This window comes from Lineus longissimus, chromosome 3, assembly GCF_910592395.1.
Source record: "Lineus longissimus chromosome 3, tnLinLong1.2, whole genome shotgun sequence".
Lineage (NCBI taxonomy): Eukaryota > Metazoa > Nemertea > Pilidiophora > Heteronemertea > Lineidae > Lineus > Lineus longissimus.
The window spans coordinates 4606585-4633895 of record NC_088310.1 but is presented as its reverse complement, the minus strand read 5'-3'; the positions used below and the strand labels follow the sequence as shown (position 1 = coordinate 4633895).

At 40.4% G+C, this 27311-nt stretch overlaps 3 protein-coding genes across 12 annotated transcripts in view; all 3 read left to right on the top strand.

Moving 5' to 3' along the window:
- Nucleotides 1-5797, top strand: part of LOC135485463 (TOG array regulator of axonemal microtubules protein 1-like) — a 29717-nt gene extending 23920 nt beyond the window's left edge. For all 6 annotated transcript variants that reach the window (XM_064767493.1, XM_064767497.1, XM_064767496.1 and 3 more), the window contains 5 exons: nt 139-366; nt 568-775; nt 1102-1318; nt 1456-1542; nt 1700-5797. In XM_064767493.1, coding sequence (XP_064623563.1) covers nt 139-366; nt 568-775; nt 1102-1318; nt 1456-1542; nt 1700-1956 — 997 coding nt within the window. In that variant the 3' untranslated portion in view covers nt 1957-5797. The remainder of the gene's footprint in view (nt 1-138; nt 367-567; nt 776-1101; nt 1319-1455; nt 1543-1699) is intronic.
- Nucleotides 5798-13230: 7433 nt separating this feature from the next.
- Nucleotides 13231-19473, top strand: LOC135484683 (conserved oligomeric Golgi complex subunit 2-like). The gene is made up of 14 exons (XM_064766313.1): nt 13231-13373; nt 13785-13946; nt 14163-14228; nt 14490-14777; nt 15041-15220; nt 15658-15782; nt 15979-16242; nt 16581-16642; nt 16971-17134; nt 17258-17425; nt 17723-17944; nt 18238-18374; nt 18507-18675; nt 18933-19473. Exons 1-14 carry the CDS (start codon nt 13296-13298, stop codon nt 19056-19058), a joined length of 2211 nt encoding a protein of 736 aa, XP_064622383.1. The 5' UTR covers nt 13231-13295; the 3' UTR covers nt 19059-19473.
- A 502-nt stretch (nt 19474-19975) lies between these two features.
- The window catches only part of LOC135485462 (uncharacterized), a 39497-nt gene continuing 32161 nt past the window's right edge, over nt 19976-27311 (top strand). For 2 of the 5 annotated variants that reach the window (XM_064767490.1, XM_064767489.1), the window contains exons 1-2: nt 19982-20381; nt 23597-24105. In XM_064767490.1, the coding sequence (XP_064623560.1) occupies nt 20274-20381; nt 23597-24105 (617 nt within the window). In that variant the 5' untranslated portion in view covers nt 19982-20273. Of the gene's footprint in view, nt 20382-23596; nt 24106-27311 lie in introns of all 5 variants that reach the window. The other 3 variants (XM_064767491.1, XM_064767487.1, XM_064767488.1) reach the window with 3 other exon arrangements.

The window sequence follows — 27311 nt, the reverse complement described above, 5'->3', positions numbered from 1 at the left end:
TGTGGATAACAATTGATCTGATTTGAACTCGTCCCATAATGCCAGTAAAATGAGAATTACTGCATAATCATGGAGAAAAGATCACTCATTCTGGAATTAATTCCCAAAAACTTAAATAAGATTCATGTTTCTTCCCAGGTATTATGGCAGAAAGATTTTCTACATGCTCATGACACATCAAGACTTCGACAAGATGCTATCCAAACACATACCAACTGGAACATACCGGAGTATACAGGACATCATTGACAGCCTACGAGCAAAGGGACTAGGGGATATGCCTAGTGATACGCCATCAGCCAGGCCCAGGAGGTCAGGTCAGGGGTCAAGGTCTGGGTCATTGACGAGACGGAACTCTGCCGGCAGGTGAGCATTATTTGATTGTGTTTGCTGCATCTGGACTTGATTAACCCTTTGAGGTCTTGTAGGTTGAAATTTTGTATTAGTATACAAAAGTACAAAGTGTACAAACGTCTCATTTTGCTTTGACAAGCGACTTTAGCTACAGCTCGATTGTTAATGGAAACGAATATCAAATTGACATGTTTGCTTCACTCTCTATTCCAGTGGGAATGACAACTCGCCAAATTCTGCACCACCCTCATCAAACAGTAAGCGTCCTCGCGTACGGACAGACGATCAAACGATGGAGGAGATAAAGGCAATGATTGCCTTAATGGCAGCGAACGATTGGCGGGAACGAGATAAGGGCATCGAACAACTTCTTGAAATGTGTGAAAATAATTCTAATATTGTTGGTGCAAATATCATAAAGGTAACCTGACAGTTCTTCCCGGTGGAATTCTTTATTGAGTGTTCTAGTGTTGGCGGGAAAGGAGTTTAGCAATCGTTGTAAATACCCTTTTGCTACCAGTCATTTCGGTCACTTTTCCAGTCTACATAGAACAGACCACACATAAAGATCTCAGCTCTGTGGCAAATAAATAGCTTGAAATCAAACCCATGACAATCAAGATACCGACTCTCATAAAAAAAGTGTCGGACCATCAGCAATACAACGTCAACCATGAAGATTCCTCTCACAGTGCCAAAAGTATCTCTCTGAGCATTCCAACCTGATTCCCTCCTGCTCTTTTCCAGATTTTTGACAAGTTCAACCCTAGACTACAAGACTCAAACAGCAAAGTGAACCTGAATGCATTACATATCATGCTGCAGATCACACCGTTACTCCGGGACTATCTGGGCGTCGTCATCAACATGACCATACAGAACGTTGCTCCAAATCTATCTTCCAAAAACAAAGAAATCTACAACACTGCTATGGAAATCTTAGACACATTTATGGAACACTTAGGTAAGATGCTCTACCTTAAAACTCCACATTAATGAGTGGGGTGTCAAAAAACAAAGATTGGGGTTGTTTTTTAACAAAAACCTTGATTTTATGCACCAAAATCCATTTTGTTCACGTATCAGTCTCTTTCCTTTCAGATGGAAGTCTGTTACTTCAACCATTTGCCAACCAAGCTCAATGTGGGAATGCCAGAGTCAAGCCAGACATGATTGAAAAAGTGGCATGTAAGTAGAAATAGTGACTGCACAATTTGTTAGTTGCTATCTCACAGTAAATGAACACAGATGAAGTTTGTTAACTTTAACATGGGCAAGTTGGTCAAATGTCTGATATTATAAATTTTTTGTCATGATTTAAGATTTCCAATCTTGTTGCTTTTAGATTTGGTGACGAAAGTATACCCGAGGAAACAAAAGCAAGTCATTTTACACGTCCTTCCGCTGCTCTGGCATCTGCTTGGCTTGACGACAGCAGGCAGCGGAGCGGGGTCGAGTGGCAATATACGGACTGCAACGAACAAACTAGTGAGCAGCCTTTACTTACAAATGGGACAGGGTCTAATTGAAACAGCTAGCACGAACACCAATGTGACTCCAAGGGCACTGCAACTTCTGCAGGATATCATTGACAGCCTATGATAGCTGTTAAAAACCGTCCACGGATATCAATTGTGTTTTCACTGTCGCTGCCAGATTCTAGATCCATGAGAAGGACAAGTTTCCAGCATTGTGTGAAATGAGCTATTTGTATGAGGAGGTGAGTTTTCTGGCTGGAGCTCTATGATGGCACGTGTGGTATGTGTGTGCTCCTGTGATGAAACCTGGAGGCACCTGCTTTTGTAGCTCAAGGCCTGGCTGGACTCCTTCCTGCTCCAAGAAGTTCTGCAGGCCCAAGTTTCACAAGCTGCATGTGTGTGTAAATGCAAGTGTGGCTGCTCTGATACAACTGCAGCAAGGGAATGCGAGGACAGTCCTATGCCAATGATGTCAGTTGCTTGACACAGTCATGACAGTTACACTACTTCGTGTGCTATTGTGATGTTATTCAGTGAGGTATCCCACCATATCATTCACTGCTGAATCTACCTTAACAGCCGAGCATCTGCTCCCAGTGGTACTCCAATATAGTTCGATAAGCAACTGTTTTTTTCGGAACAAAGTTAAGATAAAACTAAAAGGGATCAGTGTCTTGGTGTAGAGTGTCTCATTCTTTCTTCGAAGAAAGTTTAAACCGGTACTGAAGTGCTCTTGTTGATAGAGTAAATTAAAATAGTCTATGCTTAGGAAGCTGTCATAGGATAGGCCTAGGATGTAGTCTAGGACAAATAGATTTGATATACCTGTGAAAATTACTAATGTGCCAGTCGTACACTGCAACTATGAGAAGCGCAAGTTCAAAATGATATGCTCAAAGGATTATGGGATTCGTATGATAGTTATGTACTGTAAACCATCAAATTTTTGTCATTAGTGAAAATTTCTTTAAAAACATTTTGATGATTTTGGTACCGAATAATTTTTACAAATCAAGATTATTTACGTCTGCAAAATAAAGCGTTGGTGAAAAATTGATAGATTACAGTGTGCTATGCTCAAGAGGGAGATTCAACAGATATCTTGCCACTGCGAGCAAATTCTGCGGGAAAAGGTGGAGATGGATGATCAAGATATTTTGTCTAGTTTTCAAAAACATTAAAGAAAGGAAGATATTCAGAGCTTCAGATTAGAGACGACAGTACAGGGTGTATCTGAATAAAAGAGGGCCACAATTTATTTTCAAAATTTATTTGAAAACAAGTCGCCCACAGTTAAAGTTAACAGGATGATTTACTTCACAATCAGGACTTGTGGTTGGTTACATATGATTTGTGGGCAGGTTATTCGATGAAAGACCTGTTTCTTTTTGAGTTGCCTATCAAAAGGGAAGTCCAACAGCTACATTTGTTTTGTCATTACATCCGTTGACAATGTATACATGCACACTTCCTGTACAGTAATAGTCTTTCAGAACAGTGTGTGATGATCTTCTGATAAATCATGCAAATGTTATTGTAGACTCTACATAAAGTGTCTATTCTGGAGGTATTGGTATTCTGAAGTGTGTAACTGAAGGTATCGGTTTTCATACCAAACACTGTTCAGTTGGAGTTGTCGTCGTCACCTTGGTTTTGGCTGACATTTTAGCTCTACCCTTGTAGTGTTTATAGAGAAAACCAATACCTCTAGTCTAGTATCAGTTCCTTAAACCACAATGAATACTTAGTTAGCTGGATGGACTCACTCTCTTTCAAGTTTGAAATCAGTCTTAGTTTTAAAAGGTGTCGATGTGTTTTCAAATGTCTGTAAATATAATGTGCTGTACATGTCGTTTCCATCCATTTCGGTGACGATATTCTCCATGACTGAGGTCTCGAGAATTGTGTCGTGTTATCGAAGAGTCAGTCTTCTGTACCTGTTGGGAATGCCTGCACACTTGTAAATTTCAGACAGTGTCTCCATTTGATACTGTTGTAAATAAATAATCAGTAAAGCTAAAGTTAAATGCTTCATTTGCTAATTATCCGTCCAAAGTTAAAGTGATGATCAGTGTGTTTTATTTTTGTATAATGTATTTTTGTGAAGATCAATGCGTGAGAATTATGTGTGTGTATAAAGTTTTATGGATAATTCTATATGATGATGATGATGATATTATTATTATTACTGTTGGAAATATGTAATCATTATGAATTGTTGCTAAGTTATGAAGGCTGTGGTAGTTAATATCCCGGCACTTTGAAGTATTATTGTTATTTGCATGCTAAATGCATCAAGGCACTAGTTTTCGTAGGTTATTATCAACAATTTACCCCAAACTTGGATTGAGCTAGTGTGAACAGTGACATTTTCGCAAGGCTAAAGGTTTGCCAAAACACCCCATTGTCTGCAAAGGCTTCTTCAGGCCTGACTTGTCTGAAAATCCTTTCAACGAGGGACACCCTCTGAACGTGTGGTCTGAGGCTGTGAGCATAATATAAGCATTGACATAAATTCTGTGAACAGATTTAACTTTTGAATATCAATGAGGTTTGTGGTAAATTGTCTCTTGTTTCATTGCTTCTCCATATTTGATGAGCACCTGGCTCTTTGAACTTCGTCTCCTTAAAGTTAGTTGCCCAAGCACTTCAATAGTTTTAGTCTGTCTGGCTTTCCCTATGTTTCTTTATTTAGTCTAGCTTAGGCACAATGTAAGGTAAGATAGTACAATTATAGCCTCTGTTCGCATTTATGTGTAACGTCGGCTGTTTTCTACAATGCAGGGGCTGCAATTGTACTGGGGTTATAATTGCATCACTTTACCTTACATCAGTTTATTTCTATTTATTCTATTGGTCTGATCTTGGGTCTGGTGACTTAAGTGTTTTGAACTAAGAAAAGCGGAACTGTCTTTAGTGTTCTTTTGATTTGACCTATTCACAACTGCTCTGTATAGAGCATGTTTAAAAAAAAAGTGAGTTGGTGTAGATTCCCAAATCTTTCTTAATTTGTTGATATGACCATCAAGAATCACAGTGTAGTGGGAAGCTCTTGCATAATTTTGTTTGGCCAGATATCAATTGTGTGTGCCTCGCCAATGATATGTGCTATTGCAAATCTTATCCGAGCCAGTGTGTTGTTGTCAAACTGATCGTTTTACAAGTTTGCAGATTATTTTAGTTTGGTCGACACAGTGATTATTTCCTAACTGATAGTCGCAGACAGTGTGCAAAACTTAACTCTAATTTGGGCAGTGTCAGTGAAATTGCCTGTCAATGAATCTGAAGACCACTTGTTTGATTGATTAATTTATAGGGAAGAACTCCCTGCATTGGTCTGGAATTAAGAAGTGCAGTGTGAAGTTATTTTTGTACTTGTATATGCCAAGGGTTTTCACCCAGGTTTCACGATGCATTATAATCCTACCACCGAGATCTGCAAGCGATACCTGTTGGTATCCTACCGTCCAGGCCGCGTCTCTTCCACAGGTCAGACAGATATACGCTTCTAGTGTACTTTAATAACAATCAGCGAATTATCATTGAACCGTCCAGACTTATGAATAAGGGGATGTGAATTCTGTCAAGGATTGCTAACTTAAGAATTGAAGCCAAACCGGAGGCATTGGATCAACCAATTTTTTCTCGAGTGTGTATTGCTGTGGTCAAGTGCAAATGAATCCAAATTATAGTCAGGCATGCTATGCTCGTCACCGGCACGTGCATGCCCTGCACGTAGCCCATTGCGAAAGGGTTGAGATAACATTATGACGTAGATGTTCTTTTGGCATCAGTGTTCCTAGCTGCTGGCCACTGGTCATTGTGGGTAGGTCTTTCTATCTTCTTGGAGAATTTATTATCTCTAAAGTGATGTGTACAAAGACAAGTTGTGAGACGGTTCATTCATGCAGGTTTTCACTTTGTAGTGTGTGGTGGACCTGACTTTCTTCTTAACACTGAATAAAGTCACATTTAATAAACAGACTTTTCTTCATGTTTTTTGCGCTCTTCTCCATCAGTGCAGTAATTTGCATTCACTGCATCGAAGTGGACTTCGGATGTTCACTCCCTGCTGAGGACAGAGAAGTGTCTCACTGTCTTCAATTCATGTCAAAACCCCAAAAGAAGTGTGGATGATCTTTTTGCAACAATCAAAAGATCCTCTCCATCCAAATGTTTCCAGGGCCATGTAATTTTATAATTGCTCAATTTCATCTTGCTTTGTACCCCAGCATCCCTCCGATGGAGCCATGGAGTCGATGATCACCTTGACCGTTTCAGAAGTGGACTGGTGGCTATCAGCAAGACTACCAAAACTATGTCATTTCGTGATTGAAGGCTCCCTTTAAATTGGATTATTCGTGAAATGCGGTTGTTTCGCTCCCTGACATTTTCGCCCCCCAGTCGTTTCGCTCCCTTGGACTTTTTGTTGGATTGAGGAAGTACCCCGGGGAAGTACAAGTGGCAAAGTAGATGTGCTTCAAGGGTAGCCAATCCATGGATATTGACAACCACTGTAACTGTCCATAGACAAGGTGGAGCTCTGCGACAAATCATTGGAGAGTCACAAGAATGTCCCCGTCTCTGAACAGAGCAGACCTATGGCCTATTCATGAAGAATCACAGCCATTTCCCTGTCTTTGGACAGAGTAGACCTGCATCCAATCATTGGAGAGACACAACCGTGTACTCATTCTGATGAGTAGACGGACCTATAGCATATTCCTGAAGAGCCACAGCCATCCCACTCCCTGGACAACGCAGAACTATAGCCAATCCTTGGACGCCCAAAATCGCGGGCGCATCTCGGGACGGAGAGTCGACTGGTAGCCAATCTACGGCCGTTCACAACATTGTCTCCGTCTCTGGCGAGCCCAGCTACATAGCCGATTCAGCGAGATCGACAACCATGCCACAGTCCATGGATAGGTAGAGCTATATGGCCAATCCTTGGAGAGTCACAACCACAGCCCCGTCTTTGAACAGAGTACACCTGTGGCCAATCTTTGGAGAGTCACAACCATGTCAATGTAGGCCTCAAGCCTATCCATTGAGAGTCGCAACTATGTTCCCGTTCCTGAACAGAGCAGAACATGGGCAATCCTTGGAAAGTCGCAACCAAGTCCCCGTCTCTGATGAGCTGAGTTACATAGCCAATCCATAGAGATCGACAACCATGTCACTGTCCATGGACAGGTGGGGTTAAATGGCCAAACCTTTGAGAGACACAAATATGTCCCTGTCTCTGAACAGAAATCAAAGCCATATGTCCCACTCCTTGGACAGCGTAGACTTGTAGCCAATCCTGGAGAGTCACAGCCATGTCCCTGTCTTTGGACAGAGTAGAGGAGTAGCAAATCCGTCCTCTGAGATTTACAAGCATGTCCTCACCTCTCATCAGAGTTGAGGTAAAGCAAATCGATGGAGAGAGACAACCATGTTCCTCTCTCCGGACAGAGTAGTGCTACATAGCCAATCTTAGGAAAGTCACGATGGTGTCCCTGTCTTTTGACAGAGCACATCTCTAGCCAATCTTTAGAAAACCAATACGATGTCCCCAGCTCTGGACAGAGAAGAAAAGCTTCAACCGTCTTTGGATTGCCCCACCTGAAAAAAAGGCATGTGGGTATGTGGGTATGTGGGTATGTGGTATGTGGTTTTAGATACTGCCGTTGACCAAATGATGGTGAGAGAGATGAGACCCTCGTTCCCATTAACTCAATGGATGCTGCTCCCTCAATCATTACGGGACAAACAAAGATCTCACTTAAAGTACCCATTCTGTATTTTTGGGAAAATCGTCGATAAAATGCATTTACATCGTCTTTTGGCTTACGGAAACTGCCTAACGCATTTCCACAGCTCGACAAATATACATGTATGAGTATGTATGCTAAAGCCAATCCCACATTTTGACAATGCCTGTTATATTAATCATTGACAGAACAAAGGTCTCTCTTGAGCGGTCTCTCTGCTGGCCGGCCTGGTTTTAGTGGGTGCCCGGATGTTGTGAAGTCAAATGTATTGTCTTTGGTCATGCTCGGTCGCGGTTGATTTGAACGCCAGTCGGTTGGTGTGTGAGGTGCGGAGAACATCGCGGGAACACTTTCTCCGATTTCAAACGTAAAAATGCCTTCAAATTTTCCGAAAGAAATCAAAACGGCTGCAGCAGAAGGTAAGGCACAGTATATATTCCTGATAAAGGTATCGGTTGGTTTCAAACGGTTTTTATTGTAGAAATAGTCATACAATCAAGGCGGGAATGAACTGCGCAGTTTGAAATTTCAAGCCAGACATGTTGAATTATGTACATCACTGCACTTCATGTACATGTTCAACGGCAATTTTAATTGCCATCCCTAATCAAATACCATTTGCTCAAAGAAGTTAAAGGCGCACGTCCAAGTCATGATGGTGAAGATGGAAGTGATCATGTTAAATCAGCGAGATCCCATCACTGCTCTTCTATCCTGTGATATGGAAATCTCCACTGAAGGTTTGTCTAATTATATGTAAATCGACGTGAACAGTTATCAGTTTTAAATTCAACAACCATTCATTTGGCGGCCACTATCCCGACTGTGGTGTAGCACCCGACTGTAACTGGCATGAAAAGGGGATACGCTGGTTATGGATGTCAGATCGTGGTTCCCTGACCTTTGCAAACAATTTCACTGGACGTAACCCACGCGGCGACACCAAGGACCGCTGGCTGATCTATTGATATGTTCGTAGTAGGGTGTCAAAGTCGGAGAGAAGAAGAGCCACTCTTCTCTTGTAGGGGGTTCACTTGGAAGTGTTTGCATTTGTTAGCCTATAAACACAAGATTTTAATCCTTCAGTCTTGGGTTTGGCGGAGAGAACTAATCTTACATAAGTCCCAGAACAATATCATATGTCTTTATGGCAATATTTATTACTGGGACCCAGTACAGTGCCGTTCTATCCAATATTCCTGGGGCTGTTGGAGAGGCTTCTTGTCTAAACAGTGCCATTCTGCCCCCTCTAAGGCATACATTGGTAACTAATGAATTGACTGCGAAATGAACGCAGTTGAACACAATGTGAATAATTCAGTCTCGGTTTCGCCGAAAAGAAGGCGATATGTTACTATTTGATAATGTATATGATCATGATAATTTGGAGACCCTGTGTCGGTGTTTGATTCAACATACTTTGATGTGATTGGAGATGGAAGTTTGCCATTATAGTGCCTTTAAATGTATAATAAAGACAGCTTTAGTATGCTACCTGGTGCTATTCTGATGGAACACATTGCCAGGGAAACTTAAGTGGCAGGTCTCTATAGTCTTAATTCACGTTGCGATTGTCCAAGTGAAAGGTAAGTGTTGCTAAAAATTTATTGGAAGGAAATCTTGATATTCACATGTGTTCCTGAATTTGACCATAACTTGATCTGTCTCGTGATTTCAGAGGTGACTGACCCCTCGGCCCATGAGGTGTGAAAGCGAGAATGATGCATATGATCGTATATCCAGAGCAAGCTAACGAAACGTCTCTTCCATCTTGACCCTCAAATGTATTGACATCGCTCAGCTTCGAGACAACGCTCGTATGGGTGGAGGCTACGGAGGCAATAGCGCTGGAAGTTCAGTACGGTCTCTTCGGATTGATACCCCAGGGTTATAACTGCAATTTGTGCAGAATCGTAGTGGCACGCAAGAAACGCAGAGGGGAACAAATTCACATACGAGATGGAGACTGGTCTTTAGGGCACAACAATTAAGCTTCTGAGACGCCCCCTATAATATCGAGTCTTATTTCATTTTCAGGGTCATGGAACAACTCTTCCCTCCGTGAAAAGACCTCCATGGAGACAGAAATAACTCTGGGCCAGGTCGTTCAAATTGCATTAGCCCGTTGATGGTGTCTTTTAACGTGGCGTTAAGTTGATTGGACTTAACTGCATGAGGTGACGCCTTGTAAGTGTCTTGACTTTGTCGGCAACAAGCGGTTTCTATGAAGAACAATCAGGACCAAGTGTGTTGTCGCACCACTTTCACTGTCACAATCACATCAACATTATCAGTGTGATCAGGTCGTAGATCGCCGATACTTCAGGGGAGTCGGGGGGGGGGGGGTGTAAAAGCAGAAAATTTCCCCTGAAAAAGTGTCCGGGCCTATTGTATTCTGTCGGATTATGCTAAATGGTTGTGTACTAGATGTCATGACCGCCAATAGCTCCTTGGTTACCGGACATTCTATCCCCGGCTGTGGAAACTCCCAGAAAAAAGTTGTAAATTCTACTCTAATAATTTATTGTTCAATAAGATATTAAAAACAAGATCGTGATATTTGTCATCCTCTTCTTCTCGGTGACCCTTGACGTCGCCAATTTGACATCCGGTGGCGCCCTCTAAGATTGAAATATCGACAGATTTCCCTTTAACACTAGAAAGTGACAGTGGCGCCCTCTAGGATTCAAATATCACCATATCCCCCTTTATATCGACAGATATTCCCATTGGCAGAGTACCACATCCGGTGGAAATATCGACAAATTTCCCCTTTTACAACAGACTTCCCCTTTAACATAGCCTAAGTTACTGGGCGCCCTTCTAAGGTGGAAAGATCGACAGATTTTCCTTTAACAATAGTTGTAAAGAAAAGCTTCAACCGTCATTGGATTGCCCCACCTGGAAAAAAAAGGCATGTGGGTTTGTGGGTATGTTGTATGTGGTATGTGGTTTTAGACACTGTTGACGTGAACATGCATTGCCATTTGTGTGTACGCAGTTATCTTTTTTCGGACGAAACTCGGTCCCTCACAACTTAAGTCGATTTCGGAGAAATCATCTCATCTCATTCTTGCTCAAAATGTCAAGGATCATACAGTTAGTTATATTTACTCTTCAATCTAGATATCACTTCGGTGGCAACTATAAGTTCTGATTGATTGTGTGTAAAATCTAAGCGGGATAGTTCTCTTGAGATTGAGTGTGCACTGGCACTGTGTACTGACACACTGCACAGTGTTGACTTTCTACTGTGGAGAGAATATCAATAAGACTTCTGATATTACATAATCAGTGGCACACATTGGATCATTGGTCCCTGGCATTATTTTAGAGGGGAATTAACAAACCATGTTTTCAAAGTCCCTGTTAATCCGTCCCCATCGGCATCGTGGTATAATGTGCTGGTAGTGGTAAGGTCATTTTATGATTTCTACACTTTTATTTCAGACCTCCTAATGCCTCCTTAAGATAATGATCTTTGATGTCCCTATCAGATGGAGTTAGCCGTCAGGTCAACTGGATGGTTCACTGGTTTCAAGAATGGGGAATGAGTGAAGACAATGGCCAGTATGAAAGGCACCAGTTCATGAAGACACTTCTCTTGAAGACAGGGACCCCGTCTGTTGATGTTCTGTCAGATGTCTTAGATTCTATGTCAGTTACAGACGGGCCGAAAACAATACTGGAAATACGCCTGCAGCTGTTTTGTGAGTGGTTTGATAGATGGACGCCAGTTGACTGTCGGCACCTATTAGAAGAATTGGCAAAGATTGATCCTGATTTTGTGAATACATTTCTTGAACTACGGACTCCAAATGTTGTGAATGAAGTGACAATGTCATGCAGCAGTTAAATATGTATGATACAATTGTTCTTAATACTTTGTGCCAAGCTTGACATTAAAGTTTATCCAGGACCTTGGCCAGGTTTTCAGAACATGACAGAGCGGGTTGAGTGGCAACCGTCGAATGAGGAAGAGATGTCTGTCACACTTATAGAGCAGGAGATCATGTGCTCTGTGCACTGGTTTAAAAACTGGGATCAATACGAGAAAGAAATATTCTTGAAAGATCTTGTGGAGAAAGCTGTGCCACAAAAAATGAACTCCCTATTCAATGCAATGGATGGATTGTCAGTGAGGGATGCAGGCCCAGATATTTTCAAGTGTCAATTAAAACTTTTCTCTTCATGGTTTGATGGTTGGACTGATCGAGATAGAAACGACTTTCTCCTAAAACTTGAAATGGTTGATCCGGGGTTTGTGAATAAGTTTAATGCAGAGGTTGCTGGAACTGCAGGGCAGCCATGAATGTTGTAGAGATTGACTTTGTATGATTTCTAAAACACAAATGGGTTCGGTTATCGAGGGAAAGTGACCCCCAGTAAATTGTAAAATTTGCAGAACTTGCATTGCCATTCCCATGATTGATGTTTAACATGTTTTCCGATGAAATGGTTAGTTGATCCAGGATTTGCAAGTAAGTTCAGTGCAGAGGTTCCTGGAACTGCAGAGTAGCAAAGAGGACTTTGTCAAACAGAGGGGGTTGCAGGAGCTGGGGTATTGAAATCGGGGTTTAAAAATTGAATCGGGTATGCCTAATTAATGTCTCTTAATTGTGTATTGGCATCCTCCCATTGAAGGTCTTCAGATCGTTTCTGAAATACACTCATTAGAGAAACTCGCCTGAGCTTGTGATATATACTCACTTGAGTGTACTCTAGAAAGATGAAAAGGCCTGCTGTGGGGGAACGTGCATTGGGAGATTAGAAATGTACTCCTCTAATCATGTGGTTGCAATACATAAGATATCGAGACATCTCCTAAAATATAAAAGTATGCATATCCTGGAGCTTTCTGGTAGAAGTACCTTGCTAAATTTTGTTACAGATTCTTTTGATATTTGAAAATAAATCAGTTCGTTGGTTAGAACTTCCTGCTTGTTGATTTCCTGGGTGGCACACAGGATGTTGTTGCAAGGTATTTTGTTGACCTACTGATAATAAACAAATCAAACACATGTCAATGCAGACACACGTTAGCAGGGTCTGCTCAAAAGTGATGGATAAGAGGATGCAACGGGTCTTAAAAGCAGCTGTAAGGATCAAGCATTTTGACCATGTCCCTCTAAGTATAAGTTATGGCAAGAACGTTAAATAAAAGAAGATTGGTGACGAACCCGAATCATTTGGATAAATGTACATGTATTCTTAAATTGCAACTCCTTTGGCGATTGCCCAGGACAGACATTGTTGTGACCAATAACCAGCTGTCTTTATCTAAGGTGGATTCAGTTCCTCTTCCTCCTACTCTCTCAAATGTCTTTTTTGCAACTAACACAATGGCACATCCAACAGAGGTGATATCGTTTGCAGCCTACTTCTGCATCCTGCTCTCATCGGCCTGAGGTAGCAGTAAGAAGAGCCTACTATCTTTACTTTTGGGGGCAGTACTTCCTACAGGGCCAAAGTGACCTTCATCTTCATCTTCATCCTCATAATGTAATAAGAAAACGCAAGTTGTGAATCAGGGCACACCTCGACCAAATTTGGCCATTTTGAAGACATTTCCGGCCCGACTGTTCACTTTCCCGGGTTGAAGACATGAAGTCGCGTGGTTGTTTATTAAGGACGACAACAACGCCAACAACAATAGAAGATGTGGCAAAATTATTTTTTGTTTTATTTGTAAGATTTTTGGCTTAAAATGGCAGCTGAGAACGATTTGAGTGCGTTGCCGCCTGGTCCGCACCCTCTTTGCTTCAATAAGGATGATTTTATGAAGGTTTGTTCTGGCAATTTAGCCATTCTTTGACCTTGTCTGGAAATAGGTATACACTTTTCTGAGTTATAACAACTTACCGATTGTCGGACTTGGTTTCCAGGAGAGAGCAATCTCAAATAACTTATGGACCAGGGGATTGGGTCAAATTGATTTGTAAGTAGGCCTCTTTCTGTGCACTGGGAGTGGGACAGTCGCCTCGCCCTCGGTCTCCACTCTGGTCGGCCTCTGCATGTTGTCCATCATCCTCTCACACTACACAGTCAGTGTGACAACTGATGACAGTAAGTTGTCAGTATTGTAATGTAAATGGGGATTGTTTATGACAAATTCTCATTCTTAAGCCAGATGCCTATATGTTATATGACTATCATTCATTTACAAACAAGTGTGTAACTACTCTCTTTATCCTAGGATGAATTCCATGTTGATGAGTTTGTTGCCGATTGCCGCAGACGAGTTCAGCTGGAGACAGTGCGAGATGACTTGTCAATATATCTTAAAGTCCTGAAGAATGCTATGATAGAACTCATCAACAAAGATTATGCAGATTTTGTCAACTTATCAACAAATTTGGTAAGAATCTTGAAAATGTCAACCATTTCATTAATTGATTCTCTCCACTAATCTTGACATGGCTAAGAGTAAGAGGTAATTAGATTTTCACCAAGTTGTGAAATTAGTTCAGCTGTCAAGGACCTGTATCCTCGATCTTAACCATCTTCACAATCCAAGTCCCATGTTTCCTGTTCACATTTCTGATGCATAATGCATTTTCATATTTCTCTTCAGGTTGGCATGGACAAGGCTATAAATAATCTGACCGTCCCCCTTGGGCAGCTGAAGGAAGAAGTGTTGGTAAGTCACACCTGACAGGTTCTCTTCAAGATTCTGAAATGTGACTTATCAGCCAGTGTTTTCTCTATAATCTGATGCCGAAATGAGACTTTATCCAATCCTTGCCATTTGTAAAGTAGGTTGATTCAGATAACGGGTGTGGGAGGAAAATGTGGAGGAAAATGACAAGATTGTAATTCTTGTTACCTCTCATTGCTTGGCAAGTGTTCTGTCTTACAAAAATATGATATCGATACTGAAATTATATTTTGACAATTTCAGAGTGTGCGCACAGCCATAGACGAAGCCATCAAAGCCACTGAGGAGAAACTCCAGCATCGAATGAGAATTAAGGAGAAAAAGGATTGTTTACACCGGTTGACCAATATTGTCAGTTCTGTCAATAAGATTGAGAAATTGCTCGGTATCCAAGCTGCTGATGTATCTCCTGTGCATCACACCAGTGAATTAAATGGCCAGTTACTCGAACGTGTTGGGACCGAATTCAACAAACTGCAGTTCTATGTCAGCAAATGTCGTGGACTGTCATTGGTGGAACAAATTAAACCAGTGAGTGTCATTGATGTTTTGAATTTTATTTGACTTATCTTTCAAAGGAAAAGCTTTCTTTTTGTGTTTGATTTGTTGTAATTCTTTGGAATTTTAAGAAAAATTTATTCAAAAATTGCTTGGGAACAATTGGCAGTGGTCTACTCCATGACTGGAATAAATATGGTATTTTTTCAAAGCATTGAGTTCATTAACTTATAACTTCACATCGTTATTTCTTTTGCTAGAACTGTCTCCTTCAATTCTTAAATCTTATTTTCCAGAGAATATCCAACATTACAACCACATTACAGTACAGCCTTGAGGGTCTCTTCCACGAGAGTTTACTGCAAGGGCAGACGGACATACTCCGCCAGTGTCTGAGAACATATGCCACTATCGACAAGACGAAGGATGCGGAGAATCTATTTCGGCAGTATGTGGTTAAACCTTACATGGAGCAGGTGAGAGGCTCTTGTTGGCACTGCCTTGATCACTAGGTTGTAGACAGAAATAGTCAAAAATCGAAAGGTGTTGAAAGCATTATTGACTTATCTCTGTGTGTGATAAAGGACAAGTTGTTAGGAATGGGGGAGAGGACTCCCAATCCATATCATTCTATTCAAAATTTGGGGGTTTTAATGACATGCCCTGTGTCTGACATGTCGCTTGTGAACTTGGCCAGGTCACTTCACTTTGATTGACTCATTGAGAGGAGGTGAAACTGAGATTCCTTGCACTATAGTGGTGAAAAGATCCAAGGCCCTTGAAGTAAGAGTGCTCCTCCGTCAAAAACAGCCACTTGCCAATTCCCTTTATAAGTTGCGTCAAATTGATGCTTGGCCAGTCACTGGTTGCGAGTCAGCAATTCTCTAACCGAGTTTCCCTACTCTTTGCTCAGGTCATAACAGAAGAGTTTATCCAGGCAAACGGTCAAGGTCTGAGGGGTATGTTCCACAGGGTGTTGGAGTTTATACCACAGCAATGTAAGACGCTGAAGGAAGTGACGTCTGGCGCTGCTCAAAGGTAAGGACACAAATAAGGATAATTTTTGGACTTCCAGCCCATGTCAATTTGATCTACAAAAGATTCACTATTGTATTAGATCAGTCACTATTACTGTCACCTTTTGGCAATAAAGTTCCTTATTAGGAGAATTTAAAACCTTATCCTGACAACGATTCACAGACCTTTATTAAACTTTACCATATTCATATTTCAGCGGTGGAGAAGTTGTAAGGGGCTATGACTTCCTGGTCAATGCCGTATGGCCTGAAATAGTCTATAACATAGAGGCAAGAACACCCTCTATGTTTGCACCTGGAAATCCTGACATTTTTCATGAAAAGTATTTAATAAGTATGGACTTTCTGGCCCAGTTTGAACGCCATTGTGGATCCCAGGCCAGTGTGAAGAGGTTACGTGCGCATCCCAGCTATAATACGTTCATGTTCAAATGGAGTTTACCAGTTTATTTCCAAATTAGGTACGTTTTTGAATAATCCATACTGCTGACATTTCTGGCAACTTAAACAGTTGTTTTCCAGTGGAAGTTGCACCCAGAGCCAAGTCGACAGTAAGGTCCCTTCTAAATGTTTCAAACTTTCTGATAGTTCTAAAGGTTCTAAATGTTCTGGCATTCTCTTTTGGAAATAATCGGTGTGCCATTCTTCACATACCGGAACCTGAACTCTAGTTGCTTGTTGGATTTTATTCCTGTACGTAGACCTACGTATTAAAAAATTTAGTGTGAATTTATGAAAAGTGAGAACTGCTGGCCTATTCTTTTAATGTGATTCTCAAATATTGTGTAATATTTTTCAGATTTCAAGAAGTTGCTGGTGCTATGGAGACAGGTCTCTTCTCCCCGTTCAGTTCATCCCAAGGTGAGCCAAGGTTTTAGAAAAAATAGACGTTTGAGGAGCTGTACAAAACCCTGTGCGCACTATCACAACAACTTTATTTATAAACAGATCTTCCATTGCTCAGCTAAAGCCTGGGTCAGACTTTGTGGGAAAAAGTTACGGTCAACCTAGACCAGGGTCAAAGTTTAAAGTTGGATGGTAACCTCTATCATTGTTGATATCAGAATATAAACCCAAAACTTTTAACTTTTTTATGTAACTTCGTCAAAAGTTTCGAGTCATTGACCATTTGACTAGCATTCGACTTGCCTGCACATCCACAAATACCTAATTTTCTTCTCATTTTCAGAAGGCCTATACCAGCTGCATGCAACTCAAATATTGTGGACTTGTCTGCATAAGTGTTGGTCGAATAAAGTGTTTGTAGCTCCTCTGTGTCATCGATTCTGGAAGCTCTCCCTACAGCTTGTGGCACGCTATGTCACATGGATCAGAGAGGTTCAAGAAAAAGAGGTATGTGAATTTTCTTCAGCACTTGTACTGATGTCCATGGTCTTGAGGAGTGGTAATGAGACGTGTATTGCAAAGAGGCAGGATTTGAAATCATAGTAATGCCATCCTTGTAATCTTTTCCAGTTGACAGAAAAACCAGAGGAAAAAAGTAAACCAGAAACCAAGTCCAATATAGGAAATGGAGATGAGACCCTGGCACGTAGGACACCATCACCAGCGCCAGCTCCTCCACCTATCACCATGGCTCAGATCATTGCATTGATTGCTGATGCTCACAAACTAGTCCAACAGGTTTGTATTTAAATATAACTTCAATATCAATTTGTTTGTGTACGAAGTGACTAACCAATGATTTTCCGGGCAGACGTTATTGCCACCAACCAAGTTTGACATCAAGTGTAAAGAAATTTGACTTGTAATACATTTGATCACTGTGAATACAATGATTGTAGACTCTAGATTCCTTCCTCGAGGAAAAAAGTCAAATTCGGGAGTGATAGGAATAACATTCTAGGAATAACATTCTAGGAATAACATTCTAGGAATAACATTCTAGGAATAACATTGTCTCTCTTCCTCCGTTTCCAGCTCCCGTCCTACTTTGAGCAGACGATACGGCCGAGACTTGCCGTGGTGGGTTGTCGTGACAACCAAGTCTACCTGGACAGCATCAGCGATTCCCAATCATCTCTTCGAGACCAAGTGAACAAGTTTGATGAGTACATCATCTCTGAGCTGACGAACCAATGCTTGGTGCATCTGAAAATGGTGAATGACATTCCGAGGCTTTACAGGAGAACAAATCGAGAAGTGAGTGCATTGTTGAATTTTGGTGAGGTCGTCCTGGTCATTCCGGAGATACTTTGGAGAATCATTCCTTACTGGAGCCCAAATCAAGGAAAGCATCCCCTCCAAGTGAGAAAGAAGATTAGCTTGTGATGATGCCTCCTTCTGGACTTAGATGACTCCTAAGGCCCAAAATGTAATACGGCTCCCAACCATAATGGCAGGCAGCAGAGGCTTACAAGAGCCAACGAAAAGAGGAAAGACTCCAAAAAAATATAGAAAGTGTTTGTTTTCATCATCCTTTTCCATGTTTTCAGGTTCCAAGTAAAGCATCATCCTATGTGTCGACATTGACAAGGCCCCTGGTTGTATTTGTAGAGGATCACGAGAATCTACTACTTGAGGAGAGGAAGTCAGTCTGGCTGACGGCGGTCCTCACGAGTCTCACAGACCAGTATGTACACACTGCATATTATTTTGTTACTCATTCTGCATCCAAAGACGTCAAATTCCAAGTTTTAAGATGAAACCGGTCGTTATCTTACAAAGTTATTGCACTGGACTTCATTTCTTTTTTTTTCTTTAGGTATTTTACCATCACGTCTGATGTGTTGACATCGGTGAAGAAAATGGAAGATAGTTTAAAACGTCTGAAGAAAGCACGTGGCTCAATTGCGTCGCTGGGCCAAGGCATGAGTGACGATGATAAGATTAGACTGCAGATCGCTATAGATGTAGATGCATTAGGTGAACAGGTAAGTGTCAAGATAGGATCTAGTGTTTGTGAACAGCACCTGCCCTATTGCTCTAAGGTATATGGCTAAAGAAACCATAGTCCTTAGAGGAAAAGTGAATAATAGAATCCTCTATTCCCTGGACGACTTCTCTTGTTATCTGAGGCACTTGGGTTTCTCCTCCTTCATCAAGTGTTCCAACAGACTGACTCATTTTGGAATTGTGACAGAACATTTCGGACAGAGTACTTATATTTGTTTCAATTTTGCATTTTCAGATCACTGGTTTCATTTCCGAAAAGAATTCCATCAAGTCGTACCAGAAGTTGTCAGATATGGTGGAGGGCGCAAGGAAATCATCAGAAGCCATTGCTACAGTCCAGTCAGATGCTGATGCCAAATAGATTGTGGGCAATGTTATATACCAGTTGTCATGTGGAAATCAAGTTTCCACTCACACTGTGCAAATATCAGGCACTTGGTAAACACAATGCAAAGAAAAGCGCTGTCAAGACTGACCAGATTGTCAACATGTGATTAAATTGTTGTACCAGAATATCTGTAGAGAATAGTTCTGGGTTGTGGGCTGAGCTTTCTAATCCTCTTTAGACAGAACAGTTAAAGACATTGTGAGAGAAAGTGAGTTCTCTTGAGAAATCCGTATAAATGTTAAAAGTTTTAAGCAGTACTTAAATAACTGTATTGTATACTGTCCAACTAACACCTGAGACTATTATAAACTACATGCCAAATGTACGGAATGATGTTCATGTAAGGAATGATGTTCAAGTGTAAAAATGTAAATAAACAATAATTTATCTCTGAAATAAGTTAGTTCTTAGAGTTATTTCTCGATTCTGCGCTCATCAGAGGAGTGCTTGGAGTTGATCTGGGTGTTAGTCCATACTTGCCACTGTTAAAGGGCACAGACTAGGCCCATGGTAATCAAAAAGCCTCATCCCCACGCTATTCATCAAACCCCCTTGCCTTCCCCACTCCATGCAAAGCGGAGGATTAGACCAATGGATTCGCCTTTATGCCCGCATTAGGTGTACAGCAACATTCTCTTTGCCAACACAGACAACTATTGCTCATGCCATCACAGTTAAAGATGCCAGAATTGAACGACCAAAAAATATTTCATCGTATAAGATGATAATCTCAGAACTACACTGGTGGATGTGCTATTCATCAAACCATATTTGACTCCTCCAGCTGGCTATCTGACTCTCGTGCCCGTCCAGTGAGGTTTTCTTACTTAGTATATCAATGAGTAGGATAACAGCCCCGGAGTAAGTCGCACGTTCTATTGTGGCGATATGGCACACTTCATGTTGCCGGACAATTTTATACGTTACACCAACTAGTCACGCGCATAATTTTGCCATTTACCTGGAACTAAGCAAGACGCGGGAAATCGGGAAGGTAGCAGACGATAGCATATGATATCAAGAAGTTTGTAGAGAAGGGTCAGAGCAACGGCTTACAATCGGTTTAATCTCGGATGAGTTTGGGAAGTCACACTATGCGGATTATGACCATAAAGATTCGTCAGCGGATTTATTAAACTAGACCACTGATATATCCCGTTAAGTTTGTGGATTGTTTAAACTATAACAATGTTTAAGGCAGCGCTGCAACCCGGTCTATTCCAAATTCATTCCTATCACACTTATCACTGGAAACTAGTGATTTTGATGCTGTCAGTTACTTCAATGAAGTCTAAGGTAGGTCATCAAGCCTAGTAGTAGCTAGTTGTAAGCCCAGGTTAGCTAGCAACCCTGGGTATACCACGCCTGTCATTCTCATGTTCGTGAGGGTCACCCCATCGGCAGTACCAACTTTTAGAGAGCCCATGTGGTAATATTAGCCTTAGGCCCCACTTCTATACATAGGCCTAGCCAGTATTGTTGGAGGGAGGGTCATTTTCATGATCAATTTTCAAGATTTGCTCTATAAAGATTATCTTCAACGGTTTTTTGCCCAAGGGGGTTATTTACACCCCACCACCACTTATTCAACTGTCTATCAGGCATAAACAGTATAACCTCTCTATCAAGGACACTCAGGACAGACAAATGCTGTCCTTTATAGAGAGGTGTCCTGATTAGAGAGGTCAAATTGAATGGAAAGTACCAATTTGGGACTAAAACTAGTGGCCTTAATAGAGAGGTTGTCCCTAATAGTGAGGTGTCCGCTAAGGAAGGTTCCACTGTATATAGGTGTGACATTTATCTTTTGAAGCCTCCTCTCTTATAACCTTTTCTCATGCAAAGCAACCTTGGCATATCAGATTATCTATTTAACCCCTAATTGGGTTGGCAGATTATACTAGTGAGCTCTGCATCAATAATAGATCATAATGATGCCTACAAACACTTCCAAAATCTGCTGTACTAAGCAAGATCAATATTCCTAAATCAGCACCATCATCTTCTTCCAGTGATATACAGTGGAACCTCCCTTAGCAGACACCTCTCTATTAAGGACAACCTCTCTATTAAGGACACTAGTTTTGGTCCCAAATTGGTTGTTTCCATTCGATTTGACCTCTCTAATCTGGGCACCTCTCTATTAAGGGCAGCACTTGTCAGTCCCGAGGTTGTCCTTAATAGAGAGGTTCTACTGTAATGAGTCAGACACAAATAAAGACATTGATATTGATCACTGAGTAAGCTGCTTCTGTGATGTCTGATGGAATTGGTCTAGACCAGCTTAGACATCATTACAGTTCTGTCCATAAGTAACATCGATATATTGACCAAACAAGGCAAAATTCTTCAGACCCTTGTCATGAAATTCAGACCCCTCCTGTCAGAATCCTGGACATGCCCCGGAATACTTGAGAAGTGTTGTACATTACACATTTATATCAATACTACCTGCTCATGACATATAAATGTCAAAAGTGCCTTGCCATCCATTAATGATGTTATCTCCTCATACCATAACATCCTCCTTGATGAAAAGTAATGTTTATCACAAGAGCCAGGCGTACAGGATTCTCAGTGATGTTATCACTGACCTAAATGTAAGTATCCTAAAACTCTTTAAATGTCTCTTATTACTACAGCATCAAGTTTAGATGGATCATTTTGATTTGAGCTATTTTCACATTCTAAGAATTTGCAAGCCAAATTTATTCACAATAAAGTAGAACTTTACTCATTCTCAATAACTTATTCAGCATTCTACTTCCTCAGGCAAATTTCCATTAAAAAAAAGCGGCCACATTTCGAACTATTTTGTAGCCCTGGGGAACTGACAAATCTCCAGCATGTACACAACATGTGCTGTCAAAACTATTTTTGATGTTATCAACATAAGTAAATACAAAAACATCATCTTTGGCATGTTCTGGATGTGTGTTGAGATTTTACTATGCCAAACATGACCCACGACCCTGGGCTATCTTTTGTATTTTTTTAGATATTTGAATAGAATTGCATTATAATGTGCATGTTTACTCATGCACGGCCCTCTTGAAATGATTTACCATAGAGATATTGTGCGCCAATCCCAGAGTACCAATGTCCTAGTTATCTGTCTAGGCATAGCATCAGGTTTGTGTCTATACTCGTGATTATAAAAGGTATGCTATCATGACTTCTGCATATAAAGTATCGGAACACCTGATTTGGCCTAAATCTTTCATGTTTGCAAAGCAAAGCTAAAGCAATACTTAATCTGTCTTTGAAATGACCCTAAATTACTGTGATTATGAAAGACTAATTGACAAATTACTGAGGACCAGGAACTGCAAATTATCCATTTACTGCTCACTACGACAATGTGTAATTTGTTGCACGACATTGTCGATGTGGAGCCTGCATCAAATGTTTCTCGCTGGTTTTATTCCTGGATCATTGTAAAGCTAAAGTACGTATAATCAAGATTAGTTTTACTTATTTTTGGTAGGGAAAATTGAGCAATTTGCCAAATATCATTACTCATGTCGTTACTTCTTCCTGTATAATTCATTTATATCAAATTTATCTCTGTGCACATGGTGACCTATGTCAAGTGTGCAAAGGGGCTGATGATGTTTCTTCATTTTGAGCAGGAAAAAAAATGAAAAAAATATTTGGACTTTGGACATCAAATGTTGTCGTCATGATATCTTTTTAAGAAGCAATGTTTAAAATTTGGCCACTGGTTCATAGCTAAAGAGATTGATGGCCACAATCACATTGCAACCACCAATAAAGGAACATTCATGTTGCTGGAGAATTGTTGCAACTGCATTGTTAGCAAACAGTTATCACCACTCAACTGCCATGATGTAATCTTAAAAAGCAACTGTCAAATCTGCTACAATGATAAATGTTAGAGTAATAGAGTGGAAGATGGAGATGACTAGATATCTCATGCATAAGTCAAAAAAAGGTTCTTTCTTGAAGTTCCCACAGCTGCTAGAACCTTGTAGGATATACCTTGATGAGGAAAAACACGCTTCAAAAACTATGTCTACTTATGTCTTCTTGGTATAGTTGGTGCCTGTTGTGAGTAACGGCTAAGGAGATGTTTGCAAGAGTTTCTGTTGTCTAATATAAGTTGATCTTGGTTTGTTTCCATTGTCTTCTGTAATAAGGCTGCTCATCAGATTCCGGAGGCTTTATGAGAACTTGTGCATCATCCATGCATCCAGCACAAGCTGCTGGAAGTTTATTGGAGGACGCATAAAGGCTGCAATCTTTGCATTGCTCAAACCACAAGATTCTGCCTTCACTAGCCTTCGTGTATACAAATCCTACTGCCTGCAATATCAACAGAAGCCAGCCTTAGTCTTAGCATTTACCTTTACTTTTGTCATGACCATTACCATAGCAGAACCATTATCATTATCATTATCCATAAAGCTATTCACATTACATGCATTACCATTCTCAAATCCAGGATATACTGTTATTAAAATTTTGTTATTTGTTATTTGATCTTTCAGGTCGCGATGGCTCAAGACAGCGGCTGCCTGTACATAATTCCAATGCCACCACCATTGCCAAACTTCCTGGACTTCGTCATACATCACCAAGACAACAAAGTCGCCAGCTTGAAGGAGGGAGGGACGAAAGACAACGCCTTAACGCGAGCCATACAGACCATTGAAAAAAACTGTGATTGCAATGCCACGACAAAAAATATGCAAACTGTAAATCTCATCCGAGAGTGTCCAAAAACATTATCAGCAAATTGGTCGCTGGATTATAGCCATTGTAAAACCGAAACAACGACAGTAATGACGAGTACTCGGCCTACGACACCAAAGTCTTATGAAACGACATTGACGACTAGTAAATACGCCACACCCCCTAGTATTTCCACGACAAACTCTTCATTGCCCGGGATAGGCGAAGTTCACACTGCTGATACCGACCATAATAGTATCATTATAGCGGCCGTGGTGATTCCACTGATAGTGATGTTGGGGATGGCAGCGTTTATCATCTACAAGTAAGTCTAAAGTTTAGACCGAGGAAACTCAGCAATTTGGTATCAAAGAAGCAGAATGGGTATATCCGTCACGTGCCTTAGTTACTGGTGGTTCCGAAACATTTTAAAATCATGTGAACTGCTGCAATAATCATGGCTTAGCAGCTTTTCAAGTCAAGCAGCTAAGGCCCTTTGGAAGGATGAGGGTACCTGTCCCCTGAGCAACTCCCTGGATGCTCCACCCCCCATGTGTTTTTATTGATGCCGATTTTTGAGTTACCTTGACTATAAATTCATAAGTGTTTTCAGTATAAATTGTTGCTTTTGTCAATTCTAGGTAAATCAGGCATAAATGTTGCTGATTTACCAATTCCTCTCAGTAAAACTACTATTGATATGTGATATTTGATGAACATGCTTGTTATATCAGTCCTGGGAAGACAGTGTGACACACATTTATGTTTTAATCACCTGAGAAAAACATTTTAGTCTAGTATCGGGACAAAAATGGCCAAGGCTGTTTAGTATATACAAACCTGAAGATCATTGCATACTTTCCAGTGCGCATAGAGACTGGCAACTATCTTTGTTGAAAAACCTCTTGAATACTCTTTACTCCATAGTATTTGAAGCTAACCAGTTAATTAAGGTATTTCTTCTTCAATTTCTGTTATGATGCTGGAATGTAAGCCACCATCGCAGAATGGTCTAACAAAATGTTATACAGACAAGCATCAATGTTATGGAGGGAATGTTCAGTTGTGTTTTAGGCCTACTTGGAATACTAGAAATGATAATTCAACAAAAAAAGATTCCTCTGAAACAAGTACCAAAATCCTTTAAACTGAGTCTAACATGATACAGTAGTCTGTGTTACTATTAATGTTTTTCCTTGACATTCAATGAGAACTTTGAAGGGGAAAGCATCAGTTTAGAAACTTCATTAATCACCTGAGAAGGTTCAAAACCGCAAACTTAAGAATGAGAAGGTAGCTGTGTTTCTTGTCAGGAATGCAACTTTCAGGATGGCAGATTCATTCTCCGAGTCTGTGTAATTGAAAAAGCTCAGACTTCAGAAGGGATGATGGCTTGTAAGAGATCTTTAAGCCAGTATTGCTTTAGAAAGCACTTAAAACTTATAGGATGAGGCTACACAGCATTGAGTTCTGGCACAAAAATCACCTTTTGTGCCATCTCATGTATCAACGTCGCCTCCCCGCTAATGAGAGATTTTGATAGCAGAGATATGCCGTAATCGGTAAGAAGATTGTATGTTGGTTTGATTGGTAACAGTGATGACCAATTCCTGTTAACTGGCAGCTTAGAAGGCTCTGCCGATGCAAGATTGTTGTCTCATGCGATTATCATTGCAGGTTTCGTCCAATACAATATATAAGTCTGTCCCACCATCACAGACATGTCTCAGGTTGTCTACATATCGGGTTCACCACTCAATACTGCAATCAATTAACCTAATGATCTATTGATTTTGTCCTCTTTGTATTCATATCAGATTGTACTGGTCAATAATTAATCATTGGACTATTTACTTTCAATTTGTGATGATTGACCCTTTATTTGCCATCTCATTTGGCATTTAGTGTGTGTATCTTTGGAGACGAGGTCATGATTGGTGGTCTTGACTTTGTTGGTTGTGAGATTGAACGAAGCATGCATTTGAAATAGTTGACTCACAGGCACGTGAAAATATAAGCTTGATAGCCCCACAATCCACTGACAAACACTGCAGCCTTACTGACAATTTACACACATGATACAATAGTAAATCACATTCTTTTTTATATGTGTCGTAAGGCTGCTTGTAGGGCTACTGTGCTCTTATTTTCGCATGCCCGTGGTTTACTTAACTTGATCCCCAGTGCCATATCCACACCCACATGTCCCTGCTGATGTCATAATGCCCTTGATTACCCTTACCAAATATAGTGGGGTTATTTCATTAGATACAATATCTATTGTTGAGTTTTGTGGCAATACTTCATTGGATATGACATGCAACATTGTATTCACAGAATCAGAATACCAGAAAAGATCTTTGTATCAGACTGATAATGAGGTTTGATTTCAGATAAATGCTGTCCATTCATAACCACGAAAACTTTGACCCAGATAACTTGAAAGTATTCTTTCATGCAATGGTAAAAAACGCAATAATTAATAAATTGTCTGTGATAATAAAGTGAGAAATGAACACACCATAGATTATGAGGTATAAAAGATTTGTCAAAAGTATAATTTTTTGTCTAAAATAACAATTTTATTTCTATTTACAAAAATAGCAATGCTGTCTGCTTCTTCGTAAGATGGACAAAAACTTAAATGCAAATACTATGGCCATTGCACAACAATCATGATCCTTGTTAAAGTGAAACACTATTTTATTCTTAATTATTTGCCGATTTCACCCTGTCAGAGATCAATCGAGTTGCAATTGGGTTATGTGTTCTGGTCACGGCCGTTAACAATATCGTGATATCAGTTATTGATTGATGACTGATAATTTCCAAGCCGTTTATGAGCAAAATTGGGCAATTGGTCATTGTGTCAGGAGTGCCACTTGCTTTCATTGTTTTTATGTAAATAATTTATATACATTTACATTTATTCATAGTTTCTCTCCAGCACTTGTTCTATGTTGCTGGTTTTATGTGACCAAACAAGGATTTTAGGAAAATTTTATGGTAACATTTAGTTTAAAGTGGAATGGGTTAAAGAAATCAGGTTGATTTCCCGGCATATCAAAAACATCCTAGGCCTAATACAATCATAGAAAGAACTATTGACCTCAAGGATAGTTGTAAATAATTAGAAGAAGCCTGGAGCTACCCAGGTCCTAACCCACATCTTATTGTTATGATGATAAAATTACCTTAGTTCAGGCAATTTGGCGGCTTTATTGCATATGTCTGTAAACATCATACCTGCTGCCCCTGTGGTGTTACCAAGTTCGCCATAGTATATAACATGTTCCTTGCTAACAAGATTCAATATTTTTGTATGTTTTTGAATATGATGTATTGTTCATTGGGTTATAGATGGGTGGACGATATTTCATGCCCAGGTACATAGTGTATGTACCAATGCGCTTGATTGACATCCCAAGTACTACAAAATGTGATGAAGCCGAGGGAGAAATAAGGGACTATCTCAAAGTTCACCTAGGCAAGGAGTGGTGAATCTGGTTTAGTTACTCTCCGGCTAAGGTA